The following is a 21,849-nucleotide window of genomic DNA, read 5'->3' as shown; positions in this document are numbered from 1 at the left end:
CCCAGAGAACAACTTAAGAATTTAAAGTACCAAGTTGTCCTAGATACTGCAAATTCAAAATAACACCATACTAAATAAAAACGTTTTTAAGAGAGAAAATTATTTACCCGATTTAATAGGTTGTTCCCACTCCAGTACTCTTGCCTGGAAAATCCCATGGACGGAGGAGCCTGGTAGGCTGCAGTCCATGGGGTCGCTAAGAGTCGGACATGACTGAGCGACTTTACTTTCACTTTCTCTTGTTAAAGGTACCCTTCCTTTTCAAAGGTGCACTCTTGAGCTCAAATTAAATTTATGTCCTCTTTGGAGTTGTAGAAAGCTATTAATATCATTTTTCTATTATAATCATTCCAACACTTGAAACTAATAACTTTTTGGTTATCTTCAGTCATATCAATATCACATTACTTCAAGAAACTGAACTCTTGAACCACTTCAGCCATAATGAGTCTGTCTCCTTTCTGATGGAGCTGCTCATAGCCACACACTGGACCCCCTCATTACTTTGACTTAGTTCTTAACTCTCAAAATACTCTTAGATCACAGTCTTTTTTCTTTTAGCTGCAACTAACCTTCTTGACCCGCAGTATAGTGTTCCCATCCTCAACACATCCTGCCCATCAGCCCCTCTGCTCTTTTGCCTCATCTCTCTGTATTTTGAATCCACTCAGTGTCTGAGTAAAGATGCAGGGAGAACTCTTACTTGGGAGGAAAGCATTGAAAGATGCAGCTGTGGGCACCTGTTCATCAGGAGAATCTAAAGCAGAAAAGGCCAAGAGGAATCCAGTAATGGAAGAGAAAGCAAAAGTTTATGAGCCAGTGAAATGGTACAATGTATCAGGTTTGATGGATGAAGCTAAGCTATAAACAGAAAAATAAATCACAAGGTCAGAAATAAGGAAAACTAAGCACAAGACAGGATGGAACCTAGGATGGATTAGGGCACACATTTCAACTGAGGCCAAGAACAGTTCAGGAGTGTTGGTGGCCTGGTGTTAAGCGCTCCTGACTCCAGGCTTCAGGCATGGGGCTAAAGCTTAAAGGACCCATGCCAGACCCAATGCCCACTCAGCCTGGGCCCATTGTCAGCTGCAAGATTAGAAGTTCCATTGATCTCCCATTTCATTTGTCCCCACATTCTTGAGCTAAATATACCTTATCAGAAGCCAGTTTGACATTTTCCTCATCATCTGATATATTTGCCCCCATTCCCAGGTTGTGTGTGTGTGTGTGTGTGTGTGTGTGTGTATTTAAAGGTTTGTGGTTTTGCATATATACTAATACCCAACAATCATTTTATTCACTTTTAATTGACTGCATGTCACATTCACCATTATCCTGACAATCCCAGATGTTCTCCATTGTAATATACAACTGGAAAATTTGAAAATGAAAAGAAGTTTGAGAGTAATATTCTTTTTAAAGTCACACTGAATTTTCAAAAGTATGGCAAGGTTAAGATTAAGTCTTAAATAGTTACTAGAGATATACATTGATATAATATGGATGAAACTGAGAGCTAATAGAATGTGTGTGGTGAGACAAAAACACAAGACTGGGGATGGAACCCTGAAAAATGTACATGATTGGGTGTCAAGAATTGTGTGTGTGTGTGTGTGTGTGTGTGTGTGTTTCAGGAGACTGGTCACAATAGATGAGTATTACTTCTGTCTGGTCTAAGCTACTCACCAACTCCACACTCAGTTTTAAGATTTTATAAAGCACACTGCTGAGAGTGCTGCAAAGCATCAACATTTTAAATTCCTTCTCCTGAGATACTTCATGTAATAGCAAATGTTAGGCTCAGAGAGTTTCGTGATGTTTTCCTCAGGTCCTGCACGGCTGGTGAATGGGGCCTGGGGATTTCTGCCCCATATGTTTTCCTTCGCAGGCTTCCAACTCAGAGCTGCACTGGGACAGTCTGAAAACCTCAGGAGGGCTTCCTCCTCGATCTCATAAAGCAAACAGGATACTACTTGTGATTAAATAGTCCCCCAAAGAAGAGTGTGTGTGTGTGCATGTGTGTGTGTGTATTAGTACTTGCATGTTCTATCTGTAGTCTTGTACTTACCCACTGGAATGAGGAAGCTAGTTATCTTCTTCTGGACCAAACTGTGATGGAGATATGAATGTATCTGAAATTTTTTAGCTATAACACTTTTCTAATTTCTTTCTGCAGATAGGTAATAACAAGAGAATTTCTGACAGAAATGAAACTGGGCAGAAAGCCCAAAGTTGACTTGTTTCATTTTCCGAACACACGATTTTATGCAGTTTTAATTTTCACCTGCTCATATGGTGTCTTGCTGAGCATTTTGGGAGATGAGCTGGATTTCATTGTGGGAGACTCACAGGTTCACAGGCAAGAAGTTTATTTCTCCTCCCTCCTGGAAGCTCTAATCCCAAATTTCACATCACTGCTCTGCTTAAATAACTTCTGTTACAGAATTGGGAACTTGTTTTCTACTCTTTAAAAAGAACTACAAGAGAAAAATTAAAATCTGTCAACAGAAACCCTAAAAGGATGTGCACTGAATTTTGCAGTATTGTTGCAAGGCAAATTCATTCAATAAATGCTTACTGGGCAAGTTATAATGTTATATGTTAAATACCTGTGAAGCTGGCCATATTTATCTCAACTGTCAATTTGCTTCTTGGCAATCTAGGAATTTTAGTTCCTGGTAATAATAAAAATTGCATATAACCGGTTCTTCCAAAAACAAAAAAAATTTTAGGAGAGGCTCTGGCACTCATTGTTAGGAAAAGCACAAGAATATCATTCTTACAAATGGATTGTATTTCTTCTATTCCCATATAAAGGCCCATGGGGATCATTTCTGGCCACTGTTTGATGACCAGACTTTCACATTCACATTGTGGGTGTGACCGCTTTGTAAACTGATGAGGCTAAGAGATTCTTTGACTGAAATAATGGTAAGCATGGTGATGTATGCTACTAGAAGACTGAAGAGATGGAGACTGATGCTGAGTCCCTGACTAGTGATTGTTAGTTCCCATCTGTAGCTGTAGTTAAGTGTCTAGATTTTTAAATAATCTTTAAAAATAAACAAGGACATACTTAACTTTATAGTCTGAGTTCCTTTTCAGGTAAGTTGTCTTAAAAGAGTGGAAGGTTACACTAAGTTGAAGTGATTTGTCCAGCTGCCTAAGGTTTTTTGGTGCCTAACGGGAGTAGTCTTGGAAAGTGATTCTGTTTGAAAGCTGTGAAAGCCTAGCTTCATGTGGAATCTTACAAAGAAGCACAATATATAATTTTTAATTCTTTTTACATTTCTTTCCCCCCCCACCCCCAACAACTTTCCTCCCCTTACCTACCACCACACCTGAGTGGCCTATCAAAACTTTTGTTTGCAAGCTTTAATTAAATTCATTGTTCACAGATGTTACTGTCTTATCGTGCATAGACAAGAGCGAGTTTCAATCCGAATAACACTTAGAGACTGATTTTTACACTTTGCCCTTTAAAAACAGGAGTGAAATAGGCAGCATAAACTGAGTTCCACCACGTATGGGGCCTGATAGGATTAGGTTTTGAATCTGAGAGAAAAGAAACAAATGCCAATGCCAGATTTTCAAGGATAGTAGCTATAAATAAATTAAGGGATGATGAGACTGACTGACTATGTGTCTCATGTGTATCTTAAGCAGGGAAGACTATTAAATTACTTCCATTCTTTGGACTGTTCTAGGACCAGGATATCATTAGGAAACTGACATCATCTCTTTCTTTTGAAATTACAGGCTGTGTTGATATGCAAAGGGTATTTAGGGCATGTTAATGGTGACAGGGACAGTAACCCAGCACCTGGCTGATTCAGTTTTGACATAATTAAAATTATTATAGTTTTAATTTATAAACATCCTTGTTCTAAATTAAAAGACCGTTCAAAATGTATACAGTATTATCAAGTGTCCTTTGCAATTATGGGGGACAATAATCAGAAAGGAGTCATGCCAGTACAAACATTTGACAAGTGCTGATTACCTTTCATTTTATCGCATATTAGGAGAACCTAGAACTTTGGTAAGAGCTGTGTTTAGTCGCTCAGTCATGTCTGACTCTTTGCAACCCCATAGACTGGATGGATTCTTATTATTTCTGCTTAACATTCACAATTTATTTTCCTACCCAGGAAACATTTAAATGACTAAAGATCACATTGTTTGGAATGTGTTTGTTTCTTTAGGTAGAATTTTTCTAGCATATCACATTTACTTCCAGAGGAGTCTGTTATTTAGCAAGCAAAATGTTGCATTACTTAAGCATTTTCACTTTTCTCCTTGATTGCTTAGCCTTTCCAAATAATGTTTGGTAAGGAAACTGTGTGGAGTTTGTGAGGTTTCCTTTCTTTGATGAAGTCTATTAGCCATTTAGTTCAAAAGAAAACCATATCAAAGTATGCTGTTATTTGTGGACTTAGGCAGAGAAAGTATTTTAAACAAAGACTTACTTAAGGTCATTGAAAAGAGTTTGTGTAAATTCAGAGACTGAATTTCTCTAAGACAAAAAGCAGACTGAAAAAAATGCATTTTGTTTTTCAAAGGAAAAGTATGGTCAGTAGGAGAGAAGCTGCCACAGCATCAATTGTCTAAGTCAGTGAGAATCAGAACTGAATGATTCAGGCTTTCTTTTAATGCCCTCTGTCAGAATAAATCTCAGATGCTAACCTTAATGGAGAGGGGAAATTTAGAGGATGAAGAATTGAGAAATTCCTAAAAATGGATCTGGAAATGTCTGGCTTTTCCAGATTGCAGCTAGCATAGACTGATTTAAGTAGAAAATAAGTTTCTTACTCTGCCCAAGCTTGTTTTAAAGGTAGGCATACTGGGAAGATGTTTTTCAAAGCTGCAGATGATTAAAGGTTCATCTGCATTTTATTACTGTTGCTTATTTTTGATCTGTTGAGTGACAACAGCATCAGACCAGATCAGTCGCTCAGTCGTGTCTGACTATTTGCGACCCCATGAATCGCAGCACGCCAGGCCTCCCTGTCCATCACCAACTCCCGGAGTTCACTCAGACTCATGTCCATTGAGTCAGTGATGCCATCCAGCCGTCTCATCCTCTGTCGTCCCCTTCTCCTCTTGCCCCCAATCCCTCCCAGCATCCGAGTCTTTTCCAATGAGTCAACTCTTCGCATGAGGTAGCCAAAGTACTGGAGTTTCAGCTTTAGCATCATTCCCTCCAAAGAAATCCCAGGGCTGATCTCCTTCAGAATGGATTGGCTGGATCTCCTTGCAGTCCAAGGGACTCTCAAAAGTCTTCTCCAATACAACAGCATACTTGGAACTAAATAAAATAGTTTAGTACACATGAACTAGCTTTGCATGAAATTTTTCCAAGCCTGAAAAATAAAAATGGATTGTTTTAGGGAAAGAACATATTCTAAGCTAGTATGCAGTAGGAATATAAAAGGAATACATTAGGAAATAATGGGTGAGAAAAAGTTAACTTACATCAAAGAAGAAATGAGTTAGGGAGAGGTGAATTATGCAGAAACATAGCAACTTTGGAGAGTTTCTAGACCAAGACCTTAGGGGAAAAAGGGGATGGAAATCAATTTAAGTAAAGGAATATACAGATGAAATAGAAAGAATACCTATATTCCAACTAACCAAATATAAAAACCCCTCTTCCTTTAGCAGTTATCAAACATCTCAGTAAGGTACTTAGAAGAGATACTTAGCAGAGGTACCTAGCAATGTAGAAGTACTTACCAGAGCAGCAGTGGAATGGATCATTAAACATGGAATCCAGGATCCTTCTCTTTCTTTGCCTTTGGAAGGCAGAAACAAGGAAGGCAGAATCTTAAGGAGCAGCCCAGTCATCACTACCTAACTGATCCAGGCCAGAGTTCATTGTGCTAAGCCCACTGCTCAGAGACACTACAGGGAAATAAAACATGTGAATAGCTTTGAGTGATGATTTCATGATTTTACCTAAAAACAGAGGGAAGGGGGAAATGTGAGGAACCATTTGCAGGGAGAAAAGGAGTAGATTCATCCCCACAGTGTGATATACTAGAGTGATTTTCACACATTTCACATTTTCTAGGGGACTGCCCTCCTGTTTCCTGGTGAAAAATTGATGGTTCATTGGCTAATGCCAAAAACACAGACAGACTAACACTTTGGATATCACATTCATTGACATTCTTCTCTTTTAAATACTTTCTCCATTCCTGTGGCCATATGAACATGACCGTACACCTTCTTTGCCCCAATCTTTCCTGGTAATTACCTACTCTTTCATGATCTATTGTATTCTCCTTGTTTCAAGTGACATGACAGATACTTGACTTTAGAAAGGAATGGAATAGCCTTGAGATTCATATGGATCAGTCCAGTGCTATCCTTTCTACTTACTAGCTTTGAGATTTGGGGAACTTTGTAACTTTTATTATTCTCAGACTTGTATCATCTCAAATTATCTGGATAATAATACCTAGGATATATAACACCACCTAAGGAGACAGGAAGCTAGTGAACATATATTATTTACTATGTGCAAGATACTATGTAAAACTCATTGCTTTAATCAGATATCCCTCAGTCCTCACAGGCATTCGGGTTCTGGTATCATTTTCTTGTTATAGGGAAGAAGAAGACTTCCAGGGGTTAAGAAATTTGCTTAAAGTCAAAAGTAAGTGTCAGAGACAGAATAAATATCAGGCTTTCTGGGTCCAGAGTAGATGGTTAATCTCCCTTGGGTTTGCCTCATGCAGGATGAAACCCAGGTAGAACGGATATAAAATGGGTTTCAAAATGAGCTTAACCCAGCCCTGTGCTGGAGGAACTTGCATACAGGTGGAAGGGGAGAAAAGTAGGGATGACAGAGAGATTCAACAATACAATAAAAAGTAACACATAATGCAAACAGAAGTGTAATTTTCAAACATTGGGAGAGCACAGTAGAGAGAGTTACTCATTGCTTGTGTTAAGTGGGAAAAATCTGAAGAGAAATTAAGCCATTATGAGGATACATGTGAGGGACTTTTCAACCCCATCAATATGATTAGTCTTGATCTATTTTACTTCAGTTTCATCTCAGTATAAATGAATGTGGTTTGGGGGATGGGGATGTGGTATGTGTGTCACCAAGTTCCTTTAGGATTCCCCACCTCAGGAGGACTCCAGCTGCTGCATATTCACAAAAGCTAACTTCCTTGGCAGGGCCAGCCATATGGGAACTTTTTATTCCTAAGTCAGCATGTGGAAATGATGCAAGCTGTTGTAGTTCTATTTTTAGACACAAGGCCAGAGAGGATCACTCTGGGGTTTTTCTTTTCTTCTCTTTTCAAGTAGAGCAGGACTAAATACAACAGTGATGACTTTGTGCCCTGCCCTGAGCACTATGCGTGGTCAACAGTTGTTGGTGTTCAGTCTTTAAGTCATGTCTGACTTTCTGTGACCCCATGGACGGCAGCACACCAGGCTTCCCTGCCCTTCACTATCTCCTGGAGTTTGCTCAAATTCATGTCCATTCAGTTGGTGATGCCATCCAACCGTCTCATCCTCTGTTGCCCCCTTCTCCCTCTGCCCTCAGTCTTTTCCAGCATCAGGGTCTTTTCCAATGAGTCAGCTCTTAGCATCAGGTGGCCAGAATACTGGAGCTTCAGCTTCACCATCAGTCCTTCCGATAAATATTCAGGACTGACTTCCTTTAGGATTGATGTGATCTCCTTACTGTCCAAGGGACTCTCAAGAGTCTTCCCCAGCACTGCAATTCAAAAGCATCAGTTCTTCGGGGCTCAGCCTTCTTTATGGTCAACAGTAGATGAGTAATAAATGTTTACCAAATGTATGCTGACAGCCTTAAGGGGAGAGTTTATCAAATACCCTTATTGTATACCTGGGATACAGATTTAAACATGAAGAAACTTTGATGGAATCCTGCCACCACTTCCCATGCCCTGAGGCAAAACAAATCAATAGCAATGAGAGTAGTCCTGGCTTTGCATTTCCTTCCCTTACAGAAAAGCTTGACTCTGTCCCTGCTGGCTTGGATCAATACCTAACCCTATCTCAAGTTTGAGCTCCACAGTGAGTGACCAAAGAAATATAGATGAAGAATTTGCTTGATTTCCAGTTCTAAACTCAAGCTTATAAGGACAAAAAAAGAATTCACTTAGAGGCACAAAAATTCACTTTGTTGGTTTCCCTTTGATTTATCCCTAGATACTCTGAAATAAAGGATGTGTGTGTAGATGTTTAGGAAGCAGAAAGGGAGATTCATACCCTTCATTAAAAGTTTACTTTATAATGTTATATGTTAATGAAAAACACTTACATAAAAGACTGTACAGAGTTAAATAGCCTTGTACTCAGAAATACCAGAACTTTTTCAAGCTCAGCCATGTATTGTATGATTTTATCTTTTTAAATGTTACTTTTGCCATTAGTAAACTGGAAATAATACCACCCATCAGGTAGAGTTGTTATAAGAATTAGACATAAAATGATGTGTAAGGTTATGGCTAATACATAATTGATACTCATTAACAAGTAGTTATTGTTGTAATGCAATATAAGTCTCATTGTGTTAGGGAAATATCTAATAAGACTTATTTTGTAAAAGTATGCATCATCTATAGGCATTTAATAGTTTCAATTTATTTGACCATTTCAAAGAAATTTAAGTCATTTAATTCAATTATTGATTTTTTAACTGGCCAATACTTTAAGCAATCAATTTAAAATATTTAATAGCAATATGATTGAATTTTCAAATATGTCCAAACTAGCAATAGTAAGCACTAATGATTATTTAATTTCCATCTAAATTCTATACATTTATAACTGCTCTTGTACCAGGAGAACTTCTTATGAGATGCTAGGGGCTGCAGAAAAGAGAAGACAAATCTATACAAGAAGTTGTTATTACAGTTAGAAATGGCAGTTCTGTTACTCAGAGAGATTAGAATCTAATTGGACTTTTATACTAAGTCTTATATATGAGTAGGTGAACATTTATTCTTTGAGGCACAAAGAAATTCAAAAATGTTTCCAACAGAGCATGGTTTGTGTGTATAAATCTATGAAATTTGGGGCAGCTAGAACTGAAATATGCCATAAAAATAATTTACTGTGTAGTGATTTCCAACTTGGTGAGGTGTATATATATGTATAGTGGATGCTTGTATTAGTTTTCTATTGCTGCTGTAACAAATTAATGCAAACAGTTATTAATACATACAATTGTGCTTACAATAGCACAAATCCATTCTATTACAGTTCTGGAGGTCCAAAACAAGTTTCATTGGATCAACATCACAGTGTTGCCTGGGATGCCCCCCACCCCTTCCTCCTAGAAGTTCTATGGGGGAGCTTACATTTTTAAGCTTTTAGAATCTACCTGCATTCCTTGACTCATGGAATCTTTCCTCTGCTTTCAAAGCCTGTAGCTTAGATTTTGTATTACATCTCTCTCTCTCCCCCACCCCACTCTTCACCTTCTCCTCCTCCCCTCCCTCTCACTCCTCTTCCTCTTCTCCTTCCTCCTCCACTTCTTTCTCCTCTTTTTCTTCTCCTTCTTCACCTTCTTCCCCCTCTCTCACCTCTGTCATTACCTCTCCTTTTTGACTCTGACTCTCCTGCCTCTCTTTCCCTCATGTGAAACCTTGTGACTACATTGAACCCACCTGGACAATCCTGGATAATCTTCCCACCTTAAAATTCTTAATCACATCTGCAAAGTCCCCTTTGTCATGTATTGGGTTGACCAGAAAGTACATTCAAGATTTTCTGTAAGATCTTGCAGGAAAATCTGAATGAACTTTTGGTCAACCCAATAAAATATCATATTCACAGATAATGGGGCCTCTCAGTAGTGCAGTGGTAAAGAACCCACTTGCCAATGAAAGAAAAGCAAAAGACACAGGTTCAAGCCCTGGATCAGGGAGATCCCCTGAAGAAGGAAATGGCAACCCACTCCAATATTCATGCCTAGAGAACCCCATGGACAGAGGAGCCTGACGGGCTACAGTCCATGGGGTCTCAATGAGTCAGGACATAACTGAACATACACACACACACACACACACACACACTCTCTCTCTCTCTCACAGATTTGGGGATAAGGATGTACACATCTTTTGAGAACCTATACTTTGTTTAACACATTGCTAAACCTTGTCTTTCTCCTCTATAAGGCAACTGGATGTGTAGGATCTCTTCCAGTACCTGAATAAGAAGAAGAGTGGTTAGGGAAGACTTACTAAGAAGGCAAGAACTAATCCTTTTTATTACCCTGAGAGATGATCTGTTCTTGTTAATGTATAAATCATGCAAATCACATGAATGAATGGATTTTGGAGAGGTGACTAGAGTACACACGACACAATGCTTCTGGGGGGAATGGGGCCAGAGGGAGGTTGGTTTAAAAGGTGGAATCTGATTTACTGGGTGCATATGCCACAGCATGCCTTTCATGCCATCACGGCAAACACTTTTATTCAGTTAACTCTCTGCCCTTCTTCTCCATGTTTTTTCAAACACTGTAAATTAATGCAAGATTTGCTATACACTTGCTCTTTCATTTTATTCTCCACCTATTTCTTGGTTTTATAATATTCAAATAAGGGTAAAATATATAAAACTCAAATTGAGTACAAATTTGACTTGGCAGCAGCATTCTGAATGCTTAAAAGAGATGAATTTGATTATTAGCTGAGGGATATGCAAATGTTAAGAATTATAGAAAATTTATTCATGGTAATGGCTCTGAGTCTATGGTATGTCCATAGATTTGATCTGGTGTACACAAATTTGAGCTGGGTTATAAATCATATATTTAGATTTTATGGAATTTAGTTCATCATTCTCCCAATTTAGTTCTAAGGCAATTTTCTGAGTACTAAGTAGTTGACTTCCTTAGAATGCATCCAGAATATAATAGCAAGGCTATTAATATGTCTCCAGAACTACACTTGCCTGTTGAAGCTGACATCTGTATTTGCATCAGCTTTGTGGACTTTTGTGACACTCCAGCTCATTCTTTGCCTGGCTTTTAGTTTGGACTAAATAAAGGCTTTTTAAATTTATTTTAGAAAATTTCTAATAAAAAAATCTTTAAATTCTTATTTTTCTGCCTGAGAGTTCAAATTACTATTAAACCTTAGAATTTCTTTTGAGTCATAATTATACCTCAGATCAGTATTCTAGGTCTATCTGTTTATTTTATATGTTTTTATTGCATATGCAATGAGTCAGTTAGCAAAAAAAAACAACATCATTTTGTTGTTTGAATTTTACTTCATCTCTTTCCTTGGGAAGGTAATTGTTTGGGTTTGTCTTCTGGTTTTTGGACATTTGTACTTCTTGAGATATAGCATAGAATTGTACTTAAGTCACAGAACCCAGAGCCAGATTGTCTAGCTTCCTTTCCAGCTCTGAAGCTTACTAGCCACCTCATCTTGAGCAAGTTTGACAGTCTTTCTGTGTCTCTGTTTCCTTATCTGTAAAATGGAGATTAAAAATAAATATAGTCTCTACCTCATAAGGCAGTTGAGAGCATTAGGAAGACTAATGTCTGACATGTAGAAAGCACTTTATACATATTTTCTATTGTTTTTTTGCTTGTGAATCATTCTTTTGAGTCATTTTTTTGTCTTTTCAATAATGTTAGGTTTTTTTTTCAACCAGTGTTCTTTACAGAAAATTAGAAAATTAACACTTCAGCCTATTTATTATACTTGTCTGTCCTCCAGTTTTCTTTTGTCTCAATACATATTTTGAAAGATTTTGTCACTTTGAATTTTTATGCTGAGAAAGTCCAACTGAACTCATTTTATGAATTAGCTATATCTCTCTAAGGAATTTTCATCATTTTAAAAATCAGTTAAGTCTTGCTTTAGAAATAAGATCACGACAAAGCACTTGGTGGTGTGAATCTGGTCATATTAGGTGTTTTCTAAATATTTTCCTGACTTTGACATGTGGTGAGAAACTCTTATGTTTTCCTCAAAAGCATTGCCTAATTTTCCCAACACGATTTGTTGGTAATTCTGCTGTTTCGTTCCTTTTCTGCATCTTCTTCTCTTCCACATGGTCACATGCCAACTCTTTCTTGTTTCAGGGCAGATATTCCACTTCTCAGGATGCCTTCCTGACACCTAACGCAATGACACACCCAGGTAGATTAGGTTCTCCCCATCCCAGGGGCTCCCAACTCAACCTGAGGGAAAACCATAAACGCTCTAAACTAAAATTGCCCGTCTCTCTTACCAATTAGACTGGAGGTTCTGGAGCATGATGAATATTTATTATAAGCAGTATTTGTTTAATAATAAATAATACATAAATGACATTAAAATAAACCTTATTAAAGTATAATTCAGCTAATTTATTTTTGAAGTTTCATATGGCAAAGATGGAAAAACATTAAAGTCATCCACAGCAATTATGTTCACAACAATTATATAAAAATTCTCCTTTTTGTTACAGATGACCTTTATATGTTTCTGTTCTATGCTAGTCAGCATCCAGAAGCCCATTGTTGCTATGGCTTCATAGTGGGATGGCATCTTCTATTTATAGAATAGCTCTCTATTTCATTGAACATATTTTTGTTTTTAATGCTACTGCATGAAAGGAATATAGCCATGATAACTCCTCTTCATTTATTTTTGCCTGGCAATTTCTTGCCCAAGATTTTCTTTTTAAATTTTGTCTTGCAAGTGGCGTATGATTGGACTTATTAATATTTGTCTTTTGTCTTTTAGGTGAAGTTTGGCACATGTTTATTTACATTTGGTTTTACACTATTGCATTTGATTTTGTTAAGTCTCTTTGTTTTCTTTTTGGCTGACTTGTTCAAAGGATTGTGTCTTGATTTTTATTGACTTTTCACATGAGTACCAACTTGAATTCACATAGACTCTAGTTCTCAGAGTCTTGAATTCACATAGACTCTAATTCACAGAGACTCTAGTTCTCTACGGAAACTAAAATTTCAGTAATCAGTTCTCTAACTGCTTTTAGTGTTCAGTGTTAAAAAGAAGACATCCTGAATTTTGCCTCATTATCACAGAAATCCTTCATCTGTCTGGGTAATTTCTTTTCCTTGATTCTGAAATGTTTTACCAGGATTTACTATCAGTGTTTTAAAATTACTTTTTATCCTGGATTATGGTAAATACTTTAAATCTACCAATGCCCAACTTTTATTTTCAGCAAATATTTCTTCTATTTTCAGCAAAAATTCTATTTTTCATTTGTTCTGCTCATTCCTCCACCTTCCCACTGAAATGCTACTATCTTGCAGTAGCATTTTGAATTTTGCTGTCTTTTCTCCATCTTTGTCATCTTCTTTCACATTGTCATTAGTATTTCGCTATTGGTTTTTCTCTTCTGCAGTATATGAAAAATAAAGTCGCTCAGTCATGTCCAACTCTTTGTGACACAACGTACCGTAGTTCACCAGGCTTTTCTGTCCATGGAATTCTCCAGGCAAGAACACTGGAGTGGGAAGCCATTCCCTTCTCTAGGGGATCTTCTGGACCCAGGGATGGAACCCAGGTCTCCTGCATTGCAGGCAGATTTCTTACCATCTGAGCTACCCGGGGAGCCCTCTACAACATATAGTAACTCTATTAACTGCCTTCAATGTGTGCTTTAAGTCTTCTAAAAAAGTTTTATACCTTTAGTTCTTTTCCCACCTTTGATAACTTTCCTTCTGATTTCACCACAGCTAGGAAATCAGACACACCTCTGCTTATACCTGTGCTCTAAATCAGAGAGACCAAATATCAGCTTTACAACTCAGACTCTAGCAAACAGTCTCTTAGTGAAATAAAGAGGTCAAAGTATTTTTTTACTTTATTTCACATAGCTCGTATTGCGCAGGCAAAAGGGAGAAGTAAAGAGGTGACTCACAAAAATTTACACCATCCTTGTACAAGCCAGTTTTGAAGCTCCTGGTGTTCAATATCAGTCTTTCATCCAATAACATCCATTGACATATCGTCTTTTCCATAAAACTTTACCCACAACTACGATTTGGGAACGGGCCTCTTGTATTTTGAAAATAAGAAGACATATTTAAATTTAGAAAATGTGCTGAGATTGAATCTTGCTTTAGAAATAAGATCATGACAAAGCACTTGGCCGTGTGAATCCTGCCACATTAGGTGTTTTCTAAGTAAATACTTTTATGACTTTAACAGTATTTTGAAGCAATACACTGAGCCTACCACTATGTATCTAGACATTAACCTTTATTTCCAAGTCATTACTCTAAAAAGACCCTAGAATTATATTTATAACTTGTTATTTCACTTTTTAGACATTTTTAAATGAGAAATAAGGATAGATTTGTCATTTTTTAATGCTCTAGGAACATATCATTTATAAAATAAAAATACTGAATTGCATCTTTGAAAATTCCTGAACAGCTAATTCAAAGACTAGTTCATAGCAAATGTCTCAGTGACCCTTTTGAAATGCCTCTTGATATTAGTCTCTGCATATTTCTAAGAATTCTTTCACTGATAACAGAAATTGTGAAATTAGGAGAAAATTTCAAAGTGTATTCAAAACATTGACTATTCCTCATCATTTTGTATATCTGATATCTTAAAACTATTATCACCTCCAAGAAAACACAGAAGGCTGACTATGCAAACCCTTCTGTGACTGATTACATGCAGATGAATAATTGCTCAGCAAAATCAGGGCATTCTGCCTTACCTTGTACTACTTTGCTTTTTTAAAAATTCCTTAAACAAGGACTTCCCACAGGAAGTAAAACTCAAGGAAGCATAATAAATTTTGCAACCTAGGTAAATTTGCTTGATTGATCAATTGGTTTAGTCAGTTTCTTCGTTTTTAAAAACTGCAGAAGAAAAGCGCATGTTTGGGGCTCATGGAAAATAGAGACATGAAAAATAGTCACAGACTCTCTCATGATTTAAGAAAATAGGAAGTGGACATCAATTGGGTCTAACTGGAGTATGTAACTTCTTATATTACAAAAGGTAATAATAGAAATCTTTTCCCTAAGAATCTCAGAATTCTTTGAAAAGGCATTCTTACCCTTGGTTTCCAATAGTCTCATAATAACAGCTTAGATTTGTTAGTGGTGTATATTCTTTCCAAGTACTTCCCTATATGCTCTTTCTGCTTTACAGGATATATTCTATTACAGAAAGAATTAATTTTGGGGTGGATTAGCAATTATTTTCTTATCAGCAAATAAAACATTCTATATATAGGGTTACAATAGAGTCTAGGCTGGGCTGGAAAACTCATTAACTGGAGATTTGAGAGAATTCATTGAACTTTTAAAAAAGTTTATTTACTCATCTGCACAGTGAATTACCTCTAAATCCCAGAGACAAATAACTTCTAGAACAATGGTTTTGTGATGTAAATATTTATAATGCTTCCTATCAGAAATAGTCATCTAAAATTTTATTTTCCCTTCCTCTTTTTCACAGACCACTGTAGCCTTATAACATGTTACTCCACCCTCTGTTTTCCATTAGAACACTTACAGGTCCTATTATTCCCTATTTTCTGCACGTATTTTATGACAATAGCATCTTTAGTTTTCAGTCAATTATTAGTAATTTTTTAAAATTATTTAATTTTTAAAGGTTATCTTCCATTTACCGTTATTACAAAATGTTGGCTATATTCCCTGTGTTGTACAGGATATCTTTGAGTCTGTCTTACACTCACTTTGTTCTGTATTGCCTTTCTCTTTAAAGTAACCCTAAACTCAGTTAACACTGTTTCTAATCTCAGTCGTATTCTGAAAGAGCATATCATGAGGTCAGGCAACCAATGTTCCTATCTTCTTTGCCACACATCACTAAGAAAGGGACTGTCCTTACAGATGGCTAACAAATATATGAAAAGATGCTCAACATTTCTTATTATTAGAAAAATGCAAATCAAAACTACAATGAGATATCACCTCACACCAGTCAGAATGGCCCTCATCAAAAAGTCTACAAACAATAAATGCTGGAGAGGGTGTGGAGAAAAGAGAACGCTCTCACACTGTTGGTGGGAATGTAAATTGATACAGCCATTATAGAAGACAGTATGGAGATTCCTTAAAAAACTAGGAATAAAACCACCGTTTGACCCAGAAATCCCACTCCTAGGCATATACCCTGAGGAAACCAAAATTTAAAAAGACACATGTAGCCCATTGTTCATTGTAACACTATTTACAATAGCTAGAACATGGAAGCAACCTAGATGTCCATCAACAGATGAATAGATAAAGATGTTGTGGTACATATACACAATGGAATATTACTCAGCCATAAAAAGGAACGCCTTTGAGTCAGTTCTGATGTAGTGGATGAACCTAGAACCTATGATACAGAGTGAAGTGAGTCAGAAAGAGAAAGATAATATTGTATTCTAACGCACACATACAGAATCTAGAAAAATGGTACTGAAGAATTTATTTACAGGGCAGCGATAGAGAAATAGACATAGAGAATAGACTTATGGACATGGGGAGAGGGGAGGAGAGGGTGAGATGTATGGAAAGAGTAACATGGAAACTTATATTACCATGTGTAAAATATATGCTGCTGCTGCTGCTAAGTCACTGCAGTCACGTCCGACTCTGTGCGACCCCATAGAGGGAAGCCCACCAGGCTCCTCCATCCATGGGATTTTCCAGGCAAGAGTACTGGAGTGGGGTGCATAAAATAGATAGCCAACAGGAATTTGCTTTATGGCTCAGAAAACTCAAACAGGGGCTCTGTATCAACCTAGAGGGGTGGGATGGGGAGGGAGATGGGAGGGAGGTTCAGAAGGGAGGGGATACATGTATATCTATGGCTGATTCAGGTTGAGGTTTGACAGAAAACAATAAAATTCTGTAAAGCAATTATACTTCAACAAATAAATAAGTTAAAAATAAAAAAAGAAGCTGTTTTATGAACCTTACAAATGTACATCAGGTGTCATCAACATCAGGATAGGAACAGATGGGTGTGCTGCCTCACAGTACATTCGACAGGAAGCATCACCTTGTTTTTCAGATGAGGAAATTAAAAGACATTGACTTAGGAGGTTAAAAAACATGGACACAATTTATTTGCTCCAGGTAGGTTTTCTACTCCACTACCCTGCCTGTGTAGGCAAAGTCACTGATGGGGAAAAGAGAGGGGGAGAGAGAGAGAAAAACAGAGAGATTAAAATGTAATGTCTTTTCTGTGATCAGAATAAAGAGCCACAAGGCAATGGAAGCCAAATCTCTTTCATACTCAGGCAACTGATTTCCTGACCATTAATAATCTTAGGCATTTCCCAGTAAGTAGGATAAAAATTGATAAAAATTGAAGTATTTGGAAAGTAAATACTCTGTACATTTTTGCAAAAATAAACTACTGACTTTCTATTAAGACTGATAAAAGAATGACATATTTTATGAATAATGTACAAAATGAAATTTATATCATAATGTGGAAAACCTTTAGTGGTTCACGTTCACTAAAATTTATATAGTGACCATTTACAACAAGAGGAGTATGGCTGAACATGATCAGAATTCATCTGTACAAATAGACAATGCACAGAGAAAAATAAAGATATATTTTCCTCAGCATGTGAAAGACTTTCAGTAGATTGTGGGAATCTCTTTTTATCAGGATTATCTAGAGGAGTTATACTTTTGTGTGGATATATAGAGTTTTCGGAAGACAGGTAAATTTTAAAAACTAATTCACATTTATTGTGAATATATCAGGTTATACAATCACAGCATGCATATGATACAATGTCTTATTCCTTTATATTTTGTTTCTTTTTGATATGAGTGAAATAAAATATAAAAAATTAAAACCTTAAAATATATCCATAATTTAATATAATAAGTCCTTAAGGAAAGCCAAATACTCACGGAGTCAAACTACAAATGATTTTTAATCTCTCCTGGGTCACACATATTATTCTCAAATTGCTGTGTACATAAACTTTGAAGTAGCTGATGGAAAAACAAACAATGTAATAAGATGGTTCAATGTGGGGACAAGGTGAGAAGATAGGGGAACAAGGCAGGGAGGAAACAGCTTGGTGGTCTGTTAACTGGGGTTTTCTGGGGCTTTGAGTCAGTGTTAGTAAACCAATTCAAATAACAAAGTACACCAAAAACCACTACCCTATGAGTCCAAAAAACAACAAGCCCTAAGGAGAAAGGCAGGGTGTATGAATGAGTGATAGACATCAAAACACACACCTTTCACTGGTTGGCCCCAGAAGGAGCCCTTGAAATGATTTTGGAATTACAATTTTTAAAGAGTGAATAGTAAACCAACAAACAGAGTGATAGCAACAAAGAACACTGAATTAAATAACAAAAACTAGTTGTGAAATCAACTCTGGCACCAATATTTAAATAAACATGGAGAATCACACTAACCAGGGAGGGTCCTTATATTCCTTTCACATCAAGAAACATTTAGATGTGTTTCTTTATGCCTAAAAGGAACCGATTAGACCAAATGAGACTACAGTATCTCTAAGACGTTTCTGCTTCTAACATCTGTTATCCTGTGGTCATGCAATCAGGCTTTTGCTCTGTTTGCAAATATGTAATATCTAATGCCCTATATTTTTGTCAGGTAGATGGCTTTCATGGGAAAATATCAGGTGATCTGGAATGACTGGTGAAAGTTTTTTTTAAAGGGAACTATTAATTCTGTCTTATGTAACACATGCCTCTATGAAATAAAAGGAAAAACTCCAGTCTATAATTCTCATAGCATTCACATATTTTAGATCTATCTCAATAGATCTTTCTAGATCTATCTCCTTGAGGGTTGAAGGGTAAGGTGAGAGGCAAAGAGCAATTTTTAGACTTGCTAAAGATTTAGTCAAACCACCAAATCTGACACTAATTGTGTGATCATGGGAAAGTTTTTTAATTACTCTGATTCTCCATTTTATCTGTAAATTTTGGAAAATAATGGAACATACTTCATGAGGTGGTTAGAGAAGTTAATGAGATTATGCTTTTATAGCATTTAGCATAAATCCAACACATAGTACTTCAGGAGTTTCATTAACATTATGTGTCTCTTAATAAATACTTACTGTTTATCGGAATGATGGCAGGAAAGAGGGGCAGTACTTTCATTTGCTGTTTGCATAAGCAGATGCTTCTCTATGGGCTTGTAGCTTTGCTTGAAAGTTTAAAAAAAGAAGGTGACCATGAAACATGGGCAATACTGTGGTATATTACAGTCTGCTTTCCAAAACCAGATGTTTTAACTGCCTTCACTGTTTCTAAGATGATGTTATTTTCTTTTCAAAACCTGAATCATATCTGAGCATGCTACGTTTGTTTTTAGTGACTACTGGCCCTATTAAGCCTGCAAGTGGATTTGCAGAAGACACTGCCGTGCAGAGCAAGAGTGCATCAGACCTCCAAGAGGTGGTGTCCTTGAAGGAACGGATGGCGAAGTACCAGGCAGCTGTTTCCAGGGGCGACTGCCGCAGCTTCTCCGCCAATGTAAGCTGCTCCTGGTGCTTCTGCATTAGGCCAGCTGATTATCTGCCTTTCACATGCCCTCTTTACATGGCAATATAAGAATACTACTGGACAATTGGATAAAGTAGAGAAAACAGAAATACTATGTATCAAATTCAGGGTATCTGAAATTAAGCTTCAGCTCTGCCACTTGCTGGGGCTTCCTAGGTGGCACTAGTGGTAAAGAACCTGCCTGCCAATGCAGGAGACATAAGGGACTAAGGTTTAATCGCTGGGTCAGGCAGATACCCTGGAAGACGGCATGGCAATCCACTCCAGTATTTTTGCATGAAGAATCCCATGGACAGAGGAGCCTGTCAGGCTACAGCCCCTAGGGTCACAAAAAGTTAGACATGACTAAAGCCAATTAGCATGCACCCTGCCACTTACCATTTGTATAAACTTGGGCTACTATCTTAACCCCTCTCTGAACTTCAGTTTCCTTAACTGAAAAATGGGAAAAACCACCTACTGCAGAGGGTCTCTGCGAAGAATCAAAGAGATAATTTACATGTAAGCCATAAGGCACTGTATAAATGTGTTATTATTGCCACAATTATCATTTAACCTATAGCTATTCTCCTCAGGAAGGTTGGGAATTAATTTCAAAATCTTAATAATGTGGGTCTGCCTCCCATCCTCCTTGGTCACATGTATAGTTAATTTAAATTCACTGGCAATATAATTTCTTTTGCTTTTTTCATTTCTCTGTATGCACTAAATCCATTACGAGTAGCTTAATCAACATAGAAATGAGGGAGATTAGCAATGTAGGCACTCTGCTAAACCAATTATGATTATAGGAAACAGCAGGATTCAGTAAGACCACCGATTTTTAGAGCCAGTGCATAATAAAGTCATATTCAAAAGAGTTTGTTGGGCTCCATATTCTGTGGCCTTCGAGCCACAGGATTTGAGAAGTCATTTTATTAGTAGAAGCTTTATAGTTTAATGGAATGTAAGGATATTCTTTTATAATTATAATCTTCAAATTAGCAAAGATGTTCATTTATCCAAAAGAGAGAAAGAATAGCCAAGAAGGGTGGTATTCTAAAATAGCTACTGTGAAGCGGCGTTTTTCTTTACAAATTATTCAGAGACAAGAATGACTGTGCCAAACTCATTAACAATACTGCAATTCTAGATGACATTTAAGATTTTGCATCGTAATTAAAATACATTTGAGACACAGCATAGATGCTGAATGAATGTAGAGAAATAAGTATCTAAATACTTCCAAAACAAATAGTATCCCTCCAGCACCTCCTGCCAGCCTTCTTACATAGCACCCCCTGCTGGATCATTAAGCAACTTCACCACAAGTTAGATAATAAATTGGAAAAATGTTTCTTGGGGAAACAAGCTTACTTTGAAAATACCTAGATAAAGACTAGCTATTTACTAAGCTATCTTTTATCTAGGAAGACTTTTATCTTGCTAGGCACGAGGATACTATACCATAAAACAAATGTGTACAAGGCATGATTTGTATTTATAGTATGTTAAAAGAAAAATATTTAAATCGGGCACATGAGAAAGTAAATTTCTCACTATTTCATATAAAAAATTTTTAATTTCAGTGCTATTCTGAAGAAAGTCTATATAAAAGGAATGTAATAGTCCCTGTCTTTCCTGCCCATGTACAGATAAAACAAACAGGGACAGCGATTTGTGGGAGGTCATGTAATTAGATAGCAACAAAGCCAGACTAGATTAAAAGTCTCTTGACTCTAGTACTCTTTTAACTATATTCAACTGCCTCTTCTTATACAGGAAAGCATCTTTGGTCCAAAAAAAAAGCCCTATTGTTTGGTTTGCCCCTAAGCTAATATTTTGAGAAAAATGAGCACATATATTATCTCAGAGAAATCCTGATAAGTATCTAAGATACAGCAAAATAACTGCCTCATTTGGTCAATTGCTTCAAATGTTTGTTTAATCAAAAAAGCGTGGAAACTACTTATAACCAAGTGTTGTCTACATAAATAAACCAATATTTTATGTGCAGAATTCGGAAGTCATTGATTTGGCCCCAAACTGAATCCATTATATTTGAATCACACTGAGATAGTTTCTTTGTCCTAGATCAGTTTCTCTTTGTCCTAGAATCAGCCAGATGGTATTTTGTTGAACATAAAGGAAAGGCTGGGGCTCCCCTCAGAGCTCAGTTGGTAAAGGATCTGCCTGCAAAGAAGGAGACCAGGGTTCAATCCCTGGGTCAGGAAGATCCCCTGGAGAAGGAAATGGCAACCCACTCCAGTATTCTTGCCTGGAGAATCCCATGGGCAGAGGAGCCTGGCGGGCTGCAGTCCATGGGGTCTCAAGAGTCC

The 21,849-nt window shown here is 37.1% G+C and overlaps 1 protein-coding gene across 3 annotated transcripts in view; it reads left to right on the top strand.

The window, feature by feature from the left end:
- The window catches only part of XIRP2 (xin actin binding repeat containing 2), a 78,745-nt gene that overhangs the window by 7,676 nt on the left and 49,220 nt on the right, over positions 1-21,849 (top strand). For 2 of the 3 annotated variants that reach the window (XM_070803837.1, XM_019971629.2), the window contains exon 2: positions 19,341-19,501. In XM_070803837.1, the coding sequence (XP_070659938.1) occupies positions 19,445-19,501 (57 nt within the window). In that variant the 5' untranslated portion in view covers positions 19,341-19,444. Of the gene's footprint in view, positions 1-19,340; positions 19,502-21,849 lie in introns of those variants that run through there. The other variant, XM_070803842.1, reaches the window with a different exon arrangement.

Source organism: Bos indicus, chromosome 2, assembly GCF_029378745.1.
Source record: "Bos indicus isolate NIAB-ARS_2022 breed Sahiwal x Tharparkar chromosome 2, NIAB-ARS_B.indTharparkar_mat_pri_1.0, whole genome shotgun sequence".
Taxonomy (NCBI): domain Eukaryota; kingdom Metazoa; phylum Chordata; class Mammalia; order Artiodactyla; family Bovidae; genus Bos; species Bos indicus.
This window is presented reverse-complemented; position numbering and strand designations above follow the sequence as displayed.